This window comes from Oncorhynchus clarkii, chromosome 24 (assembly GCF_045791955.1).
Source record: "Oncorhynchus clarkii lewisi isolate Uvic-CL-2024 chromosome 24, UVic_Ocla_1.0, whole genome shotgun sequence".
Taxonomy (NCBI): domain Eukaryota; kingdom Metazoa; phylum Chordata; class Actinopteri; order Salmoniformes; family Salmonidae; genus Oncorhynchus; species Oncorhynchus clarkii.
The window spans coordinates 41,897,580-41,917,899 of record NC_092170.1 but is presented as its reverse complement, the minus strand read 5'-3'; the positions used below and the strand labels follow the sequence as shown (position 1 = coordinate 41,917,899).

Sequence of the window (20,320 nt, the reverse complement as noted above, 5' to 3'; positions counted from 1 at the left end):
CAAAATATGCACAAACTGCTCCGGATAGGCAACATGCTATAGGCATTGTCTGAAAGCAAAGCGACCCACTCTTGATAATAGTTCCATGGTTGTTTTTCCCCATGGCTTACCTTCTTGATGAACTTCTCCACAATCTGGACTACATGCTTGTATAGCTGAGAGGCAAGATGAAATGTGTCATGTTGTGAAATTAGACATGGTCACATTTTAGCATGAGAAAAATATCTCCACTCGTATTTTATTTTCAAATGAGACACTCAACTTATCAGATAACAGGACAGTGCTCCTTCTACAGTATACACAGTTTACACATATACATGTTACTCTGTTGGCCTAACTTACCTTGATAGCCTTTATTGCTGATTTAGTGACTGACATCATCTTTGCTCGTGATATTGGAGGCTTCATGTCAATCATGGCGAATAACTATAGTTAGAGGAAACAAATAATACCTTTAGTTAGCACCTGAACGAGGTCATATCATCCAAAACTCACATTTGTGTTTTATATTATAATCACTGTTACACCAAAGTTTAGAGAGTAAGGGTAGACAGATAATCATTGGAAAAACAAACAAACACTGGATACATCTACAATTAACACATGGTGTATATACAGGCAAATGGCAAACATACACAACGTGGGGAATGATGAGAAGTGATGCTGCCCATGTTTTGAATTATGCTAAATAAAGTAACAGTTGACGGGGATATAAATGGCTAGTGTAGTCATCTACAAGAGGAAAACAGCTAGCTACCACACAACACTTTAGTTATATTAACGAAGTTTATTTTAGACAAATAACTTTGTACATAAAAACAACTGGGAAACTAACGTTACCAATCTTGTAATTACATAACCCGAGTTGCATTTCCTTTTAAACAAAACCACCACCTAGCAGCTAGTTAGCTACTGTAACCAACTAGTTAGTTAACTCAATGAGGAACCATTGGTTTATGTACTAATACAGGCCGACACAGTCAACCCAACAAAACAATAATCTGGCCGTGCAATGCAGTTCACATTATCAGCTGTTTCTGTCATGGTCTGTGCATTAATTATGGGAGACCAGTAATAACAATCAAAGACTAATGATCCATCTTAGGTTAACAAACATAATAAAAAAGTTCGCCATCTAGCATGATAGCTTTTAGCTAGCTACCGTTAGCTGCGTAGCCATGTTGGAGTTGTTGATTAGAAAGGTCACAAGCGGGTAGCATCTAACCTACGTTTGATTTGCTATTAAATTAATATATTGTCCTTCTGGTGGGCTAGATCATTTTAGTAACATGGCAAACAGTTGGCTCAATTGGGACATCTTTGGCCAGATAACTAGCTAACTACATCGACATTTGGTTAGCCAGTAGAGATATATCTGCCTCTGGGTGAGCTAGCTAAGATAGCAATGTAGTTAGCTAACCGAAAAAAAACGACTGATATAAAAACAGCTTCATATTTTACCTCCAAGTTGAAAGCGTTGACGGAATCCATACTTTACTTATTTGTTGATGTGCCGATCAATTATCCTTACAAGTGAGTAATGCGTGGTGATTTAGCTAGCTAGCTGTGTTTATATAGTCGTAGCAAACATCAGCTCTCGTTGCTAACCCGTGTCTCCGCTTGTCGATAACAGGTATGACCAAAACAAAGATTTGGAGAACTAACCCAAGATAGAGCCGGTCGTTTCCAACGGGAGCCAATGGCAGAGCCAAGCAAGGATGTGGGCAGAGCCATTCACAAGCTAGTGGAGATCCTATTGGAGCGTTCTAGCATATATTTGCATATTTCCGTTAGGGAACGCCTAATTCATGAAGTGCGCGTGTGCAATAACTCAATTCGCCCCTGCACTCTTAATTTAATTAAACGCCATTTTTTTTTAGAAACTTTAGCAAAGGGTAAAGTCTACAACACGCAGTCCACTCTGTTATATATCTTCCTTTTTGAAACAGAAAACTGTATGGAGATCAAATGTTTCATCGATGAGAAAATTAGCAGATTTTCGGGCATAAATACATTTCGCTCCATCTCCCACTGGGCTTCCGCTCATCACCATATTTGGTAGTGAGTGGAAAAGCTTACCGGATGCTTCACATTTATACATCCGATGAAATATCTGGTGCATTGTTCTATCTGTGGCCAAAACGTTTACGAGGGAAAAACACATTGGAACGCATACCCAATTTCTCGCGAGAGACCAGAAGAGGCCAGGGCAGGATTACTGCAAAGACAGATGTGAATCAGAACAATATTCAAGAGTTTATCACAAATTGAGAATGGTGATGATAATTTATAGTAACTCAATTATACTAATCATAAAGATCTATGTGGGCAGATCAAGGGCAGCTGACAACAACACAAGAAAGCTGTACAAAGGAAATTAGAAAATTATGTGACACATCAACTACTGTACATTGTATTTCTATGACCCACCCATATTTTTACTTTTTATGAAAAATTGAGATCTATACATAAGTGCCTTGTTTTTTTAAAAGTTGTTTTATCATGATCTCGGTTTGAGAGAGAGACAGGGCGGGAGAGAGAAAGAGAGAGAGACAGTCCGAGAAACAGGGCGAGAGAAAGAGACAGGGAAGGAGAGAAGGCAGGAGAGAGAGAGAGCAACAGGGCAGGAGAGAGAGAGAGACAGGGCAGGAGAGAGAGAGCGACAGGGCAGGAGAGAGAGAGAGAGAGAGACAGGGCAGGAGAGAGAGACAGGGAAGGAGAGAAGGCAGGAGAGAGAGAGCAACAGGGCAGGAGAGAGACAGAAAGGGGGAGAGGGAGAGCACAATAAATCTGAGAGAGGAAAAGGCATTCCTACACGACTGATCATGAGAATGATAAACTCCACTAACTCCTCACAGGATTCATGGAGATACGAGTGGGAATATTACTACGATTACCTAGACCCAATACCAGTGGACGAGCGCAAACTGAAATATAACAAGTGTGAGTATGGGCTTCCTTTACCATCACCTCCCTGTATCCCAAATGGCACCCTACTCCCTATATAGTGCACTATATACGTCAAAAGTAGTGCACTATATAGGGAATAGGGTGCCAGCCCTGGTCTAAAGTAGTGCACTATGTAGGGAATAGGATGCCAGCCCTGGTCTAAAATAGTGCACTATATAGGGAATAGGGTGCCAGCCCTGGTCTAAAGTAGTGCACTATATAGGGAATAGGATGCCAGCCCTGGTCTAAAGTAGTGCACTATATAGGGAATAGGATGCCAGCCCTGGTCTAAAGTAGTGTACTATATAGGGAATAGGATGCCAGCCCTGGTCTAAAGTAGTGTACTATATAGGGAATAGGATGCCTTTTGGAACAAAGACTTGCAGCGATACTAAGATTGTCCCTCTTTTCCTTCTATCAGACTTGATAGTGATCGTATTCTGGATCAGTCTGGCTGCTTTTGTGGGATTCCTGTTTGCCATTTTGACTTTCATGTCCCGTTCAGTCAGTCTACCCAAGTAAGTCGCTCCTTTCAGTCTCATACAGCCTGAATACAATGTATTTCAGGTCATGTTTTACAGACGGATGAGTATTTATGAGGCATTGAATCTGAAAGGCGGATAAAATATAAATTGTTAGGACTCGCTGATGAGGAAAAACAAAAAAAGAGTTTCCCCCTTGCATCTGTTTAATGCAAATGTATTGTATTGTTTTCTCATAGTTCCAAAACGGCCAAGAAATCGTGGAGGAACCCTAGATCCAATTCTGCTTGATGGAGAAAACGTGATCTGTTTTCGGCTTGATCCCCAAACCCCTCTGAAAGACTCACACACACGTTGGGAGCACAAGGCAGCCAGTGCAGAGCCCAAAGAGCCATTTTTTTAGGGGTTAAGTGCCTCAATTAAGGACACACTGCCAGGATATGGCATTTGGACCACCACTGCTGTGATCTGATGGAGCATTTCTCAACTCTACAGAACTATTATGAACCATCTGTGTGGAACGTCGACTTCCTGCAATGTAATGGCCTGGTTACAAAGTGGGATTTCCCATGTTTCTATTCAAATACAAGACGACACCAAAATAGTTTTACAACATTTTATTAAAAGAGTGAAGTGAATGTTTTGAACAACAACAACAAAAAAATGAAATTAATGATTTTACATACAAAACGCACAACTTCTTTTAGAAAATGTAGATGCAAAATAACGGAGGCTTCCATTTTATGACTAAACACCGTTTTCAAATGTGTACAAGTATGCACACTGTATTCTGACTTGAGATTCTCAGAAAATTTCCTCTCTCACTAGACGTAAATGGATGATTTGCTCAAAAGTCGTGAGTCGTGCACACTTAACTCAACTCTGACTCTACTGTATGGAACTGTTCTCTGTTACACACACACACACACACACAGACAGACACACAGACACACACACACACACACACACACACACACACACACAGAGTGTAGCAAACATTAGGAACACCTTCCTAACATAGAGCTTCTTTAATCTGTCTCCTCCCCTTCATCTCCACTGATTTGAAGTGGATTTAACAAGTGACATCAATAAGGGATCATATCTTTCACCTGGTCAGTCTATGTCATGGGAAGAGCAGGTGTTCTTAATGTTTTGTACACTCAGAGTAGTTCACTACTTTTTGACCAGAGACCACGGGCCCTGGTTAAGAAATAGCATACTCAATAGGGTGTAATGTGGGCCACAGCTATTTAACCCCCTATGGTGCAACAGTAGACTGCAGTCCTGAGAGGAGGTCGCTACAGATGGTTCTGAGGGCTGTGTGTGTCTGGGAACGTCGTTTGGACTTCTTCTTCTGGTCCTTGGTTCCTACAGAGCCCTGGATCTCATTCGCCAGTCTGACATGGTTCAGGAACAGCTCTGGGCTCTTCGCGCCGCTCCACATCTCATGGATGTACAGAGACAGCAACATCAGACCTTCTGAAGGAGGAGATCAAGATAAACAACAACAACAACAACAACGTGTCATTTCCTTCCATTTCCAAGCAACACAATAGTTTCAATGTAAATCTATTTTTCCAGGAATTTGTAGCTATATCTGATGTTATTTTTTACAAATCACTGCAATCTCCCCTGTTACGATACAATAAATATTGAAGATAAAGTTCATCTGAATCGGTCATCTCTTCTTACCCTTCGTGGTCTGGTCATCACACGTTGTTCCTAGGGAGCATGCTGTGAGCACGGCCCTGTGCAGGTCACTCTCCGTGCAGCCTCTGGACTCCAGGAGCTGGATCATAATGTTGGTGAACAGCTGGACGTGTTCTACCCTGGAAGAGATCTGGGCCTGGGGCTGGGGCTGGGTCTGGGGCTGGGGCTGGGGCTGGGTCTGGGCTTCACAGGCCTGGTGATATAGACGGAGCAGGTCCACTCTCACAGCAGGGTCAGCCAGCACCAAGTCCACTATGAATCTATGAGACAGGACAGTCTTCTGGAACCAGCGAAGGAAGTGGACTGTCCTTTTGTCCTCGTAGGTGGAGGCTCCCTCTACCAAGGAGTTCAGGAACCACCTGGTGAGAAGATGGGCTGTGGTGTTAGCCAGGGGGGTGGAGGTGGGAGTATGGGGGTCAGGGGAGGGAGGTGGGCTGGCGGGGGAAGAGGGGGGACAGACAAGAGAGACAGGCTCCCAGTGGGTAAAGATATTCCTGAGGTGAGGAATACACTTCTCCAACAGAGTCTTCTCCTCCTCTCGTCTCTCTACCTCTCCTTCCTCCTCCTGTTCCTTTGGTCGGGAGTGAGAACGGGCCTGGGCCTGGACAGAGGAGCTTCTCCCTCGGCCTTTCTCCCTGCCCGACCCTGAGGACGTACAGAAACACAAACAGACAATGTTGACTCTGCTGTCATAGACGAGGACGAGGGGTGAATAATGCCAAGCTGAAACCAATGCCAGTACAGAGATTTGTCAAGGCAAGGTTCATACACATTTTTGACATGTGGAATTTCATGACTTTTCCATGACATTTAACCAACTTTCCATGACCAACAATTGGTGGCGTCTCTACGTACATAGGGCGCCCTCTGTAATTATTGGGACAGTGACACATTTGTTGTTTTGGCTCTGTACTGCAGCACTTTGGTGAGAGGTTAGCATGTCTTGGGGGTATGATATAAAATGCTAACCTCTCCTGTTATTGTAATGGTGAGAGGTTAGCATGTCTTGGGGATATGATATTAAATGCTAACCTCCCCAGTTATTGTAATGATGAGAGGTTAGCATGTATTGGGGGTATGATATTAAATGCTAACCTCCCCTGTTATTGTAATGATGAGAGGTTAGCATGTCTTGGGGGTATGATATTAAATGCTAACCTCCCCTGTTATTGTAATGATGAGAGGTTAGCATGTCTTGGGGGTATGATATTAAATGCTAACCTCCCCTGTTATTGTAATGGTGAGAGGTTAGCATGTCTTGGGGGTATGATATTAAATGCTAACCTCCCCTGTTATTGTAATGGTGAGAGGTTAGCATGTATTGGGGGTATGATATTAAATGCTAACCTCCCCTGTTATTGTAATGGTGAGAGGTTAGCATGTCTTGGGGGTATGATATAAAATGCTAACCTCCCCTGTTATTGTAATGGTGAGAGGTTAGCATGTCTTGGGGGTATGATATAAAATGCTAACCTCCCCTGTTATTGTAATGATGAGAGGTTAGCATGTCTTGGGGGTATGATATAAAATGCTAACCTCCCCTGTTATTGTAATGATGAGAGGTTAGCATGTCTTGGGGGTATGATATTAAATGCTAACCTCCCCTGTTATTGTAATGGTGAGAGGTTAGCATGTCTTGGGGGTATGATATAAAATGCTAACCTCCCCTGTTATTGTAATGATGAGAGGTTAGCATGTATTGGGGGTATGATATTAAATGCTAACCTCCCCTGTTATTGTAATGGTGAGAGGTTAGCATGTCTTGGGGGTATGATATTAAATGCTAACCTCCCCTGTTATTGTAATGATGAGAGGTTAGCATGTATTGGGGGTATGATATTAAATGCTAACCTCCCCTGTTATTGTAATGGTGAGAGGTTAGCATGTCTTGGGGGTATGATATTAAATGCTAACCTCCCCTGTTATTGTAATGGTGAGAGGTTAGCATGTCTTGGGGGTATGATATAAAATGCTAACCCCCCCTGTTATTGTAATGGTGAGAGGTTAGCATGTCTTGGGGGTATGATATAAAATGCTAACCTCTCCTGTTATTGTAATGGTGAGAGGTTAGCATGTCTTGGGGGTATGATATAAAATGCTAACCTCCCCTGTTATTGTAATGGTGAGAGGTTAGCATGTCTTGGGGATATGATATTAAATGCTAACCTCCCCTGTTATTGTAATGGTGGGAGGTTATAAAATGCTAACCTCTCCTGTTATTGTAATGGTGAGAGGTTAGCATGTCTTGGGGATATGATATTAAATGCTAACCTCCCCTGTTATTGTAATGGTGAGAGGTTAGCATGTATTGGGGGTATGATATAAAATGCTAACCTCCCCTGTTATTGTAATGGTGAGAGGTTAGCATGTCTTGGGGGTATGAAATTTGTGCGTCTGTAACTTTATTACTCATTTTATAATTTCAAGTCCAAAGTGCTGGAGTACAGAGCCAAAACAGAAAATGGGTCACTGTCCCAATAATTACGGGGGGGGCACTGTATAGAAAAGTCAGTGTAATGTGGTATCAACACAGGGAGGCTGCTCTCTGATCCCATGTACCATCTCCTGTTATTGAGCAAGGCACCCCACATTGTAGAATACCTGTTAAACTACTGTATAAAACACACATGGTCAGTCTGGAGAGCTGCTAACACCTGTTAGACTACTGTATAAAACACACATGGCCAGCCCTCAGTCTGGAGAGCTGCTAATACCTGTTAGACTACTGTATAAAACACACATGGCCAGCCCTCAGTCTGGAGAGCTGCTAATACCTGTTAGACTACTGTATAAAACACACATGGTCAGCCCTCAGCCTGGAGAGCTGCTAATACCTGTTAGACTACTGTATAAAACACACATGGCCAGCCCTCAGTCTGGAGAGCTGCTAATACCTGTTAGACTACTGTATAAAACACACGTGGTCAGCCCTCAGTCTGGAGAGCTGCTAATACCTGTTAGACTACTGTATAAAACACACAGCCCTCAGCCTGGAGAGCTGCTAATACCTGTTAGACTACTGTATAAAACACACATGGTCAGTCTGGAGAGCTGCTAATACCTGTTAGACTACTGTATAAAACACACGCGGTCAGCCCTCAGCCTGGAGAGCTGCTAATACCTGTTAGACTACTGTATAAAACACACATGGCCAGCCCTCAGTCTGGAGAGCTGCTAATACCTGTTAGACTACTGTATAAAACACACATGGCCAACCCTCAGCCTGGAGAGCTGCTAATACCTGTTAGACTACTGTATAAAACACACATGGCCAGCCCTCAGTCTGGAGAGCTGCTAATACCTGTTAGACTACTGTATAAAACACACATGGCCAGCCCTCAGTCTGGAGAGCTGCTAATACCTGTTAAACTACTATATAAAACACACAGCCCTCAGCCTGGAGAGCTGCTAATACCTGTTAGACTACTGTATAAAACACACATGGCCAGCCCTCAGTCTGGAGAGCTGCTAATACCTGTTAGACTACTGTATAAAACACACATGGCCAGCCCTCAGTCTGGAGAGCTGCTAATACCTGTTAAACTACTGTATAAAACACACATGGCCAGCCCTCAGCCTGGAGAGCTGCTAATACCTGTTAGACTACTGTATAAAACACACAGCCCTCAGTCTGGAGAGCTGCTAATACCTGTTAGACTACTGTATAAAACACACAGCCCTCAGTCTGGAGAGCTGCTAATACCTGTTAGACTACTGTATAAAACACACAGCCCTCAGTCTGGAGAGCTGCTAATACCTGTTAGACTACTGTATAAAACACACATGGCCAACCCTCAGTCTGGAGAGCTGCTAATACCTGTTAAACTACTGTATAAAACACACAGCCCTCAGTCTGGAGAGCTGCTAATACCTGTTAGACTACTGTATAAAACACACAGCCCTCAGTCTGGAGAGCTGCTAATACCTGTTAGACTACTGTATAAAACACACATGGCCAGCCCTCAGCCTGGAGAGCTGCTAATACCTGTTAGACTACTGTATAAAACACACATGGCCAGCCCTCAGTCTGGAGAGCTGCTAATACCTGTTAGACTACTGTATAAAACACACATGGCCAGCCCTCAGTCTGGAGAGCTGCTAATACCTGTTAGACTACTGTATAAAACACACAGCCCTCAGCCTGGAGAGCTGCTAATACCTGTTAAACTACTGTATAAAACACACAGCCCTCAGCCTGGAGAGCTGCTAATACCTGTTAAACTACTGTATAAAACACACAGCCCTCAGCCTGGAGAGCTGCTAATACCTGTTAAACTACTGTATAAAACACACATGGCCAGCCCTCAGCCTGGAGAGCTGCTAATACCTGTTAGACTACTGTATAAAACACACAGCCCTCAGCCTGGAGAGCTGCTAATACCTGTTAAACTACTGTATAAAACACACATGGCCAGCCCTCAGTCTGGAGAGCTGCTAATACCTGTTAGACTACTGTATAAAACACACATGGTCAGCCCTCAGCCTGGAGAGCTGCTAATACCTGTTAGACTACTGTATAAAACACACATGGCCAGCCCTCAGCCTGGAGAGCTGCTAATACCTGTTAAACTACTGTATAAAACACACATGGCCAGCCCTCAGCCTGGAGAGCTGCTAATACCTGTTAGACTACTGTATAAAACACACATGGCCAGCCCTCAGTCTGGAGAGCTGCTAATACCTGTTAGACTACTGTATAAAACACACATGGCCAACCCTCAGCCTGGAGAGCTGCTAATACCTGTTAGACTACTGTATAAAACACACAGCCCTCAGTCTGGAGAGCTGCTAATACCTGTTAGACTACTGTATAAAACACACAGCCCTCAGCCTGGAGAGCTGCTAATACCTGTTAGACTACTGTATAAAACACACAGCCCTCAGCCTGGAGAGCTGCTAATACCTGTTAGACTACTGTATAAAACACACAGCCCTCAGCCTGGAGAGCTGCTAATACCTGTTAGACTACTGTATAAAACACACAGCCCTCAGTCTGGAGAGCTGCTAATACCTGTTAGACTACTGTATAAAACACACATGGTCAGTCCTCAGCCTGGAGAGCTGCTAATACCTGTTAGACTACTGTATAAAACACACGTGGTCAGCCCTCAGCCTGGAGAGCTGCTAATACCTGTTAGACTACTGTATAAAACACACGTGGTCAGCCCTCAGCCTGGAGAGCTGCTAATACCTGTTAGACTACTGTATAAAACACACAGCCCTCAGCCTGGAGAGCTGCTAATACCTGTTAGACTACTGTATAAAACACACAGCCCTCAGCCTGGAGAGCTGCTAATACCTGTTAGACTACTGTATAAAACACACAGCCCTCAGCCTGGAGAGCTGCTAATACCTGTTAGACTACTGTATAAAACACACAGCCCTCAGCCTGGAGAGCTGCTAATACCTGTTAGACTACTATATAAAACACACAGCCCTCAGCCTGGAGAGCTGCTAATACCTGTTAGACTACTGTATAAAACACACATGGTCAGTCTGGAGAGCTGCTAATACCTGTTAGACTACTGTATAAAACACACGTGGTCAGCCCTCAGCCTGGAGAGCTGCTAATACCTGTTAGACTACTGTATAAAACACACATGGTCAGTCTGGAGAGCTGCTAATACCTGTTAGACTACTATATAAAACACACAGCCCTCAGCCTGGAGAGCTGCTAATACCTGTTAGACTACTGTATAAAACCCACATGGTCAACCCTCAGCCTGGAGAGCTGCTAATACCTGTTAGACTACTGTATAAAACACACAGCCCTCAGCCTGGAGAGCTGCTAATACCTGTTAGACTACTGTATAAAACACACAGCCCTCAGTCTGGAGAGCTGCTAATACCTGTTAGACTACTGTATAAAACACACATGGCCAGTCTGGAGAGCTGCTAATACCTGTTAGACTACTGTATAAAACACACAGCCCTCAGTCTGGAGAGCTGCTAATACCTGTTAGACTACTGTATAAAACACACATGGCCAGTCTGGAGAGCTGCTAATACCTGTTAGACTACTGTATAAAACACACATGGCCAGCCCTCAGCCTGGAGAGCTGCTAATACCTGTTAAACTACTATATAAAACACACAGCCCTCAGCCTGGAGAGCTGCTAATACCTGTTAGACTACTGTATAAAACACACAGCCCTCAGCCTGGAGAGCTGCTAATACCTGTTAGACTACTGTATAAAACACACAGCCCTCAGTCTGGAGAGCTGCTAATACCTGTTAGACTACTGTATAAAACACACATGGCCAGTCTGGAGAGCTGCTAATACCTGTTAGACTACTGTATAAAACACACATGGCCAGCCCTCAGTCTGGAGAGCTGCTAATACCTGTTAGACTACTGTATAAAACACACAGCCCTCAGTCTGGAGAGCTGCTAATACCTGTTAGACTACTGTATAAAACACACAGCCCTCAGCCTGGAGAGCTGCTAATACCTGTTAGACTACTGTATAAAACACACAGCCCTCAGTCTGGAGAGCTGCTAATACCTGTTAGACTACTGTATAAAACACACAGCCCTCAGCCTGGAGAGCTGCTAATACCTGTTAAACTACTATATAAAACACACAGCCCTCAGCCTGGAGAGCTGCTAATACCTGTTAGACTACTGTATAAAACACACATGGTCAGCCCTCAGCCTGGAGAGCTGCTAATACCTGTTAGACTACTGTATAAAACACACAGCCCTCAGTCTGGAGAGCTGCTAATACCTGTTAGACTACTGTATAAAACACACAGCCCTCAGCCTGGAGAGCTGCTAATACCTGTTAGACTACTGTATAAAACACACATGGCCAGCCCTCAGTCTGGAGAGCTGCTAATACCTGTTAGACTACTATATAAAACACACATGGCCAGTCTGGAGAGCTGCTAATACCTGTTAGACTACTGTATAAAACACACAGCCCTCAGCCTGGAGAGCTGCTAATACCTGTTAGACTACTATATAAAACACACAGCCCTCAGCCTGGAGAGCTGCTAATACCTGTTAGACTACTGTATAAAACACACAGCCCTCAGTCTGGAGAGCTGCTAATACCTGTTAGACTACTGTATAAAACACACATGGCCAGCCCTCAGCCTGGAGAGCTGCTAATACCTGTTAGACTACTGTATAAAACACACATGGCCAGCCCTCAGTCTGGAGAGCTGCTAATACCTGTTAGACTACTGTATAAAACACACAGCCCACACAATACCTGCCTCAGCCTGGAGAGCTGCTAATACCTGTTAGACTACTGTATAAAACACACAGCCCTCAGTCTGGAGAGCTGCTAATACCTGTTAGACTACTGTATAAAACACACAGCCCTCAGCCTGGAGAGCTGCTAATACCTGTTAGACTACTGTATAAAACACACAGCCCTCAGCCTGGAGAGCTGCTAATACCTGTTAGACTACTGTATAAAACACACGTGGTCAGCCCTCAGCCTGGAGAGCTGCTAATACCTGTTAAACTACTATATAAAACACACAGCCCTCAGTCTGGAGAGCTGCTAATACCTGTTAGACTACTGTATAAAACACACAGCCCTCAGTCTGGAGAGCTGCTGATACCTGTTAGACTACTGTATAAAACACACGTGGTCAACCCTCAGCCTGGAGAGCTGCTAATACCTGTTAGACTACTGTATAAAACACACAGCCCTCAGCCTGGAGAGCTGCTAATACCTGTTAGACTACTGTATAAAACACACAGCTCTCAGTCTGGAGAGCTGCTAATACCTGTTAGACTACTGTATAAAACACACGTGGTCAGCCCTCAGTCTGGAGAGCTGCTAATACCTGTTAGACTACTGTATAAAACACACGTGGTCAGCCCTCAGTCTGGAGAGCTGCTAATACCTGTTAGACTACTGTATAAAACACACAGCCCTCAGTCTGGAGAGCTGCTAATACCTGTTAGACTACTGTATAAAACACACAGCCCTCAGCCTGGAGAGCTGCTAATACCTGTTAGACTACTGTATAAAACACACGTGGTCAGCCCTCAGTCTGGAGAGCTGCTAATACCTGTTAGACTACTGTATAAAACACACATGGCCAGCTCTCAGTCTGGAGAGCTGCTAATACCTGTTAGACTACTGTATAAAACACACATGGCCAGCTCTCAGTCTGGAGAGCTGCTAATACCTGTTAGACTACTGTATAAAACACACAGCCCTCAGTCTGGAGAGCTGCTAATACCTGTTAGACTACTGTATAAAACACACGTGGTCAGCCCTCAGCCTGGAGAGCTGCTAATACCTGTTAGACTACTGTATAAAACACACATGGCCAGCTCTCAGTCTGGAGAGCTGCTAATACCTGTTAGACTACTGTATAAAACACACGTGGTCAGCCCTCAGCCTGGAGAGCTGCTAATACCTGTTAGACTACTGTATAAAACACACGTGGTCAGCCCTCAGCCTGGAGAGCTGCTAATACCTGTTAGACTACTGTATAAAACACACATGGCCAGCTCTCAGTCTGGAGAGCTGCTAATACCTGTTAGACTACTGTATAAAACACACGTGGTCAGCCCTCAGTCTGGAGAGCTGCTAATACCTGTTAGACTACTGTATAAAACACACAGCCCTCAGCCTGGAGAGCTGCTAATACCTGTTAGACTACTGTATAAAACACACGTGGTCAGTCTGGAGAGCTGCTAATACCTGTTAGACTACTGTATAAAACCACATGGTCAGTCTGGAGAGCTGCTAATACCTGTTAGACTACTGTATAAAACACACATGGTCAGCCCTCAGCCTGGAGAGCTGCTAATACCTGTTAGACTACTGTATAAAACACACAGCCCTCAGTCTGGAGAGCTGCTAATACCTGTTAGACTACTGTATAAAACACACGTGTATAAGAACCTGTTACACTGTATAAAACACACGTGGTCAGCCCTCAGCCTGGAGAGCTGCTAATACCTGTTAGACTACTGTATAAAACACACATGGCCAGCTCTCAGTCTGGAGAGCTGCTAATACCTGTTAGACTACTGTATAAAACACACATGGTCAGTCTGGAGAGCTGCTAATACCTGTTAGACTACTGTATAAAACACACATGGCCAGCCCTCAGTCTGGAGAGCTGCTAATACCTGTTAGACTACTGTATAAAACACACGTGGTCAGCCCTCAGTCTGGAGAGCTGCTAATACCTGTTAGACTACTGTATAAAACACACGTGGTCAGCCCTCAGTCTGGAGAGCTGCTAATACCTGTTAGACTACTGTATAAAACACACGTGGTCAGCCCTCAGTCTGGAGAGCTGCTAATACCTGTTAGACTACTGTATAAAACACACGTGGTCAACCCTCAGCCTGGAGAGCTGCTAATACCTGTTAGACTACTGTATAAAACACACAGCCCTCAGCCTGGAGAGCTGCTAATACCTGTTAGACTACTGTATAAAACACACAGCCCTCAGTCTGGAGAGCTGCTAATACCTGTTAGACTACTGTATAAAACACACAGCCCTCAGCCTGGAGAGCTGCTAATACCTGTTAGACTACTGTATAAAACACACGTGGTCAGCCCTCAGTCTGGAGAGCTGCTAATACCTGTTAGACTACTGTATAAAACACACAGCCCTCAGTCTGGAGAGCTGCTAATACCTGTTAGACTACTGTATAAAACACACAGCCCTCAGCCTGGAGAGCTGCTAATACCTGTTAGACTACTGTATAAAACACACAGCCCTCAGTCTGGAGAGCTGCTAATACCTGTTAGACTACTGTATAAAACACACAGCCCTCAGTCTGGAGAGCTGCTAATACCTGTTAGACTACTGTATAAAACACACATGGTCAGTCTGGAGAGCTGCTAATACCTGTTAGACTACTGTATAAAACACACGTGGTCAACCCTCAGCCTGGAGAGCTGCTAATACCTGTTAGACTACTGTATAAAACACACGTGGTCAGCCCTCAGTCTGGAGAGCTGCTAATACCTGTTAGACTACTGTATAAAACACACAGCCCTCAGTCTGGAGAGCTGCTAATACCTGTTAGACTACTGTATAAAACACACAGCTCTCAGCCTGGAGAGCTGCTAATACCTGTTAGACTACTGTATAAAACACACGTGGTCAGCCCTCAGTCTGGAGAGCTGCTAATACCTGTTAGACTACTGTATAAAACACACAGCCCTCAGTCTGGAGAGCTGCTAATACCTGTTAGACTACTGTATAAAACACACGTGGTCAGCCCTCAGTCTGGAGAGCTGCTAATACCTGTTAGACTACTGTATAAAACACACAGCCCTCAGTCTGGAGAGCTGCTAATACCTGTTAGACTACTGTATAAAACACACATGGTCAGCCCTCAGTCTGGAGAGCTGCTAATACCTGTTAGACTACTGTATAAAACACACATGGTCAGCCCTCAGTCTGGAGAGCTGCTAATACCTGTTAGACTACTGTATAAAACACACAGCCCTCAGCCTGGAGAGCTGCTAATACCTGTTAGACTACTGTATAAAACACACAGCCCTCAGTCTGGAGAGCTGCTAATACCTGTTAGACTACTGTATAAAACACACAGCCCTCAGTCTGGAGAGCTGCTAATACCTGTTAGACTACTGTATAAAACACACAGCCCTCAGCCTGGAGAGCTGCTAATACCTGTTAGACTACTGTATAAAACACACGTGGTCAACCCTCAGTCTGGAGAGCTGCTAATACCTGTTAGACTACTGTATAAAACACACAGCCCTCAGCCTGGAGAGCTGCTAATACCTGTTAGACTACTGTATAAAACACACGTGGTCAGCCCTCAGTCTGGAGAGCTGCTAATACCTGTTAGACTACTGTATAAAACACACAGCCCTCAGCCTGGAGAGCTGCTAATACCTGTTAGACTACTGTATAAAACACACAGCCCTCAGTCTGGAGAGCTGCTAATACCTGTTAGACTACTGTATAAAACACACATGGTCAGCCCTCAGTCTGGAGAGCTGCTAATACCTGTTAGACTACTGTATAAAACACACGTGGTCAGCCCTCAGCCTGGAGAGCTGCTAATACCTGTTAGACTACTGTATAAAACACACAGGTCAACCCTCAGTCTGGAGAGCTGCTAATACCTGTTAGACTACTGTATAAAACACACAGGTCAGCCCTCAGTCTGGAGAGCTGCTAATACCTGTTAGACTACTGTATAAAACACACGTGGTCAGCCCTCAGGGAGAGCTGCTAATACCTGTTAGACTACTGTATAAAACACACATGGCCAGCCCTCAGCCTGGAGAGCTGCTAATACCTGTTAGACTACTGTATAAAACACACAGCCCTCAGTCTGGAGAGCTGCTAATACCTGTTAGACTACTGTATAAAACCCACATGGTCAGCCCTCAGTCTGGAGAGCTGCTAATACCTGTTAGACTACTGTATAAAACACACGTGGTCAGCCCTCAGCCTGGAGAGCTGCTAATACCTGTTAGACTACTGTATAAAACACACAGCCCTTAGTCTGGAGAGCTGCTAATACCTGTTAGACTACTGTATAAAACACACGTGGTCAGCCCTCAGTCTGGAGAGCTGCTAATACCTGTTAGACTACTGTATAAAACACACGTGGTCAGCCCTCAGCCTGGAGAGCTGCTAATACCTGTTAGACTACTGTATAAAACACACATGGTCAGCCCTCAGCCTGGAGAGCTGCTAATACCTGTTAGACTACTGTATAAAACACACATGGTCAGCCCTCAGTCTGGAGAGCTGCTAATACCTGTTAGACTACTGTATAAAACCCACATGGTCAGCCCTCAGTCTGGAGAGCTGCTAATACCTGTTAGACTACTGTATAAAACACACATGGTCAGCCCTCAGCCTGGAGAGCTGCTAATACCTGTTAGACTACTGTATAAAACACACAGCCCTCAGCCTGGAGAGCTGCTAATACCTGTTAGACTACTGTATAAAACACACATGGCCAGCCCTCAGTCTGGAGAGCTGCTAATACCTGTTAGACTACTGTATAAAACACACATGGCCAGCTCTCAGTCTGGAGAGCTGCTAATACCTGTTAAACTACTGTATAAAACACACAGCCCTCAGCCTGGAGAGCTGCTAATACCTGTTAGACTACTGTATAAAACACACAGCCCTCAGTCTGGAGAGCTGCTAATACCTGTTAGACTACTGTATAAAACACACGTGGTCAGCCCTCAGCCTGGAGAGCTGCTAATACCTGTTAGACTACTGTATAAAACACACAACCCTCAGTCTGGAGAGCTGCTGTTAGACTACCTGTTAGACTACTGTATAAAACACACGTGGTCAGCCCTCAGCCTGGAGAGCTGCTAATACCTGTTAGACTACTGTATAAAACACACATGGCCAGCCCTCAGCCTGGAGAGCTGCTAATACCTGTTAGACTACTGTATAAAACACACATGGCCAGCCCTCAGTCTGGAGAGCTGCTAATACCTGTTAGACTACTGTATAAAACACACAGCCCTCAGTCTGGAGAGCTGCTAATACCTGTTAGACTACTGTATAAAACACACGTGGTCAGCCCTCAGCCTGGAGAGCTGCTAATACCTGTTAGACTACTGTATAAAACACACAGCCCTCAGCCTGGAGAGCTGCTAATACCTGTTAGACTACTGTATAAAACACACAGCCCTCAGTCTGGAGAGCTGCTAATACCTGTTAGACTACTGTATAAAACACACATGGTCAGCCCTCAGTCTGGAGAGCTGCTAATACCTGTTAGACTACTGTATAAAACACACATGGCCAGCCCTCAGCCTGGAGAGCTGCTAATACCTGTTAGACTACTGTATAAAACACACGTGGTCAGTCCTCAGTCTGGAGAGCTGCTAATACCTGTTAGACTACTGTATAAAACACACAGCCCTCAGTCTGGAGAGCTGCTAATACCTGTTAGACTACCGTATAAAACACACATGGTCAGCCCTCAGTCTGGAGAGCTGCTAATACCTGTTAGACTACTGTATAAAACACACAGCCCTCAGTCTGGAGAGCTGCTAATACCTGTTAGACTACTGTATAAAACACACAGCCCTCAGCCTGGAGAGCTGCTAATACCTGTTAAACTACTGTATAAAACACACGTGGTCAGCCCTCAGTCTGGAGAGCTGCTAATACCTGTTAGACTACTGTATAAAACACACAGCCCTCAGCCTGGAGAGCTGCTAATACCTGTTAGACTACTGTATAAAACACACGTGGTCAGTCTGGAGAGCTGCTAATACCTGTTAGACTACTGTATAAAACACACGTGGTCAGCCCTCAGCCTGGAGAGCTGCTAATACCTGTTAGACTACTGTAAAAAACACACGTGGTCAGCCCTCAGTCTGGAGAGCTGCTAATACCTGTTAGACTACTGTATAAAACACACAGCCCTCAGTCTGGAGAGCTGCTAATACCTGTTAGACTACTGTATAAAACACACGTGGTCAGCCCTCAGCCTGGAGAGCTGCTAATACCTGTTAGACTACTGTATAAAACACACAGCCCTCAGTCTGGAGAGCTGCTAATACCTGTTAGACTACTGTATAAAACACACGTGGTCAACCCTCAGTCTGGAGAGCTGCTAATACCTGTTAGACTACTGTATAAAACACACAGCCCTCAGTCTGGAGAGCTGCTAATACCTGTTAGACTACTGTATAAAACACACGTGGTCAGTCTGGAGAGCTGCTAATACCTGTTAGACTACTGTATAAAACACACAGCCCTCAGCCTGGAGAGCTGCTAATACCTGTTAGACTACTGTATAAAACACACGTGGTCAGCCCTCAGCCTGGAGAGCTGCTAATACCTGTTAGACTACTGTATAAAACACACATGGCCAGCCCTCAGCCTGGAGAGCTGCTAATACCTGTTAGACTACTGTATAAAACACACGTGGTCAGCCCTCAGCCTGGAGAGCTGCTAATACCTGTTAGACTACTGTATAAAACACACAGCCCTCAGCCTGGAGAGCTGCTAATACCTGTTAGACTACTGTATAAAACACACATGGCCAGCTCTCAGTCTGGAGAGCTGCTAATACCTGTTAGACTACTGTATAAAACACACGTGGCCAGCCCTCAGTCTGGAGAGCTGCTAATACCTGTTAGACTACTGTATAAAACACACGTGGTCAACCCTCAGCCTGGAGAGCTGCTAATACCTGTTAAACTACTGTATAAAACACACAGCCCTCAGCCTGGAGAGCTGCTAATACCTGTTAGACTACTGTATAAAACACACAGCCCTCAGTCTGGAGAGCTGCTAATACCTGTTAGACTACTGTATAAAACACACAGCCCTCAGCCTGGAGAGCTGCTAATAGCTGTTAGACTACTGTATAAAACACACAGCCCTCAGTCTGGAGAGCTGCTAATACCTGTTAGACTACTGTATAAAACACACGTGGTCAGCCCTCAGCCTGGAGAGCTGCTAATACCTGTTAGACTACTGTATAAAACACACAGCCCTCAGCCTGGAGAGCTGCTAATACCTGTTAGACTACTGTATAAAACACACGTGGTCAGCCCTCAGCCTGGAGAGCTGCTAATACCTGTTAGACTACTGTATAAAACACACAGCCCTCAGTCTGGAGAGCTGCTAATACCTGTTAGACTACTGTATAAAACACACATGGTCAGCCCTCAGTCTGGAGAGCTGCTAATACCTGTTAGACTACTGTATAAAACACACATGGCCAGCCCTCAGCCTGGAGAGCTGCTAATACCTGTTAGACTACTGTATAAAACACACGTGGTCAGTCCTCAGTCTGGAGAGCTGCTAATACCTGTTAGACTACTGTATAAAACACACGTGGTCAACCCTCAGCCTGGAGAGCTGCTAATACCTGTTAGACTACTGTATAAAACACACATGGTCAGCCCTCAGTCTGGAGAGCTGCTAATACCTGTTAGACTACTGTATAAAACACACATGGCCAGCCCTCAGCCTGGAGAGCTGCTAATACCTGTTAGACTACTGTATAAAACACACAGCCCTCAGCCTGGAGAGCTGCTAATACCTGTTAAACTACTGTATAAAACACACGTGGTCAGCCCTCAGTCTGGAGAGCTGCTAATACCTGTTAGACTACTGTATAAAACACACAGCCCTCAGCCTGGAGAGCTGCTAATACCTGTTAGACTACTGTATAAAACACACGTGGTCAGTCTGGAGAGCTGCTAATACCTGTT

General features: G+C 44.5%; 2 protein-coding genes across 4 annotated transcripts in view; both read right to left on the bottom strand.

Annotated features, from left to right (window-relative positions):
• The window catches only part of LOC139383017 (SR-related and CTD-associated factor 4-like), a 45,803-nt gene extending 44,175 nt beyond the window's left edge, over nt 1-1,628 (bottom strand). Inside the window, exons 1-3 of the mRNA XM_071127310.1 lie at nt 1,462-1,628; nt 343-426; nt 111-155 (exon numbers count right to left, since the gene is read on the bottom strand). Of these exons, the coding sequence (XP_070983411.1) occupies nt 111-155; nt 343-426; nt 1,462-1,491 (159 nt within the window). The 5' untranslated portion in view covers nt 1,492-1,628. The remainder of the gene's footprint in view (nt 1-110; nt 156-342; nt 427-1,461) is intronic.
• Nucleotides 1,629-4,033: 2,405 nt separating this feature from the next.
• Nucleotides 4,034-20,320, bottom strand: part of LOC139382877 (URB1 ribosome biogenesis homolog) — a 73,961-nt gene continuing 57,674 nt past the window's right edge. For 2 of the 3 annotated variants that reach the window (XM_071127120.1, XM_071127121.1), the window contains 2 exons: nt 5,124-5,786; nt 4,034-4,910 (listed from right to left, as the gene is read on the bottom strand). In XM_071127120.1, the coding sequence (XP_070983221.1) occupies nt 4,690-4,910; nt 5,124-5,786 (884 nt within the window). In that variant the 3' untranslated portion in view covers nt 4,034-4,689. The remainder of the gene's footprint in view (nt 4,911-5,123; nt 5,787-20,320) is intronic. The other variant, XM_071127122.1, reaches the window with a different exon arrangement.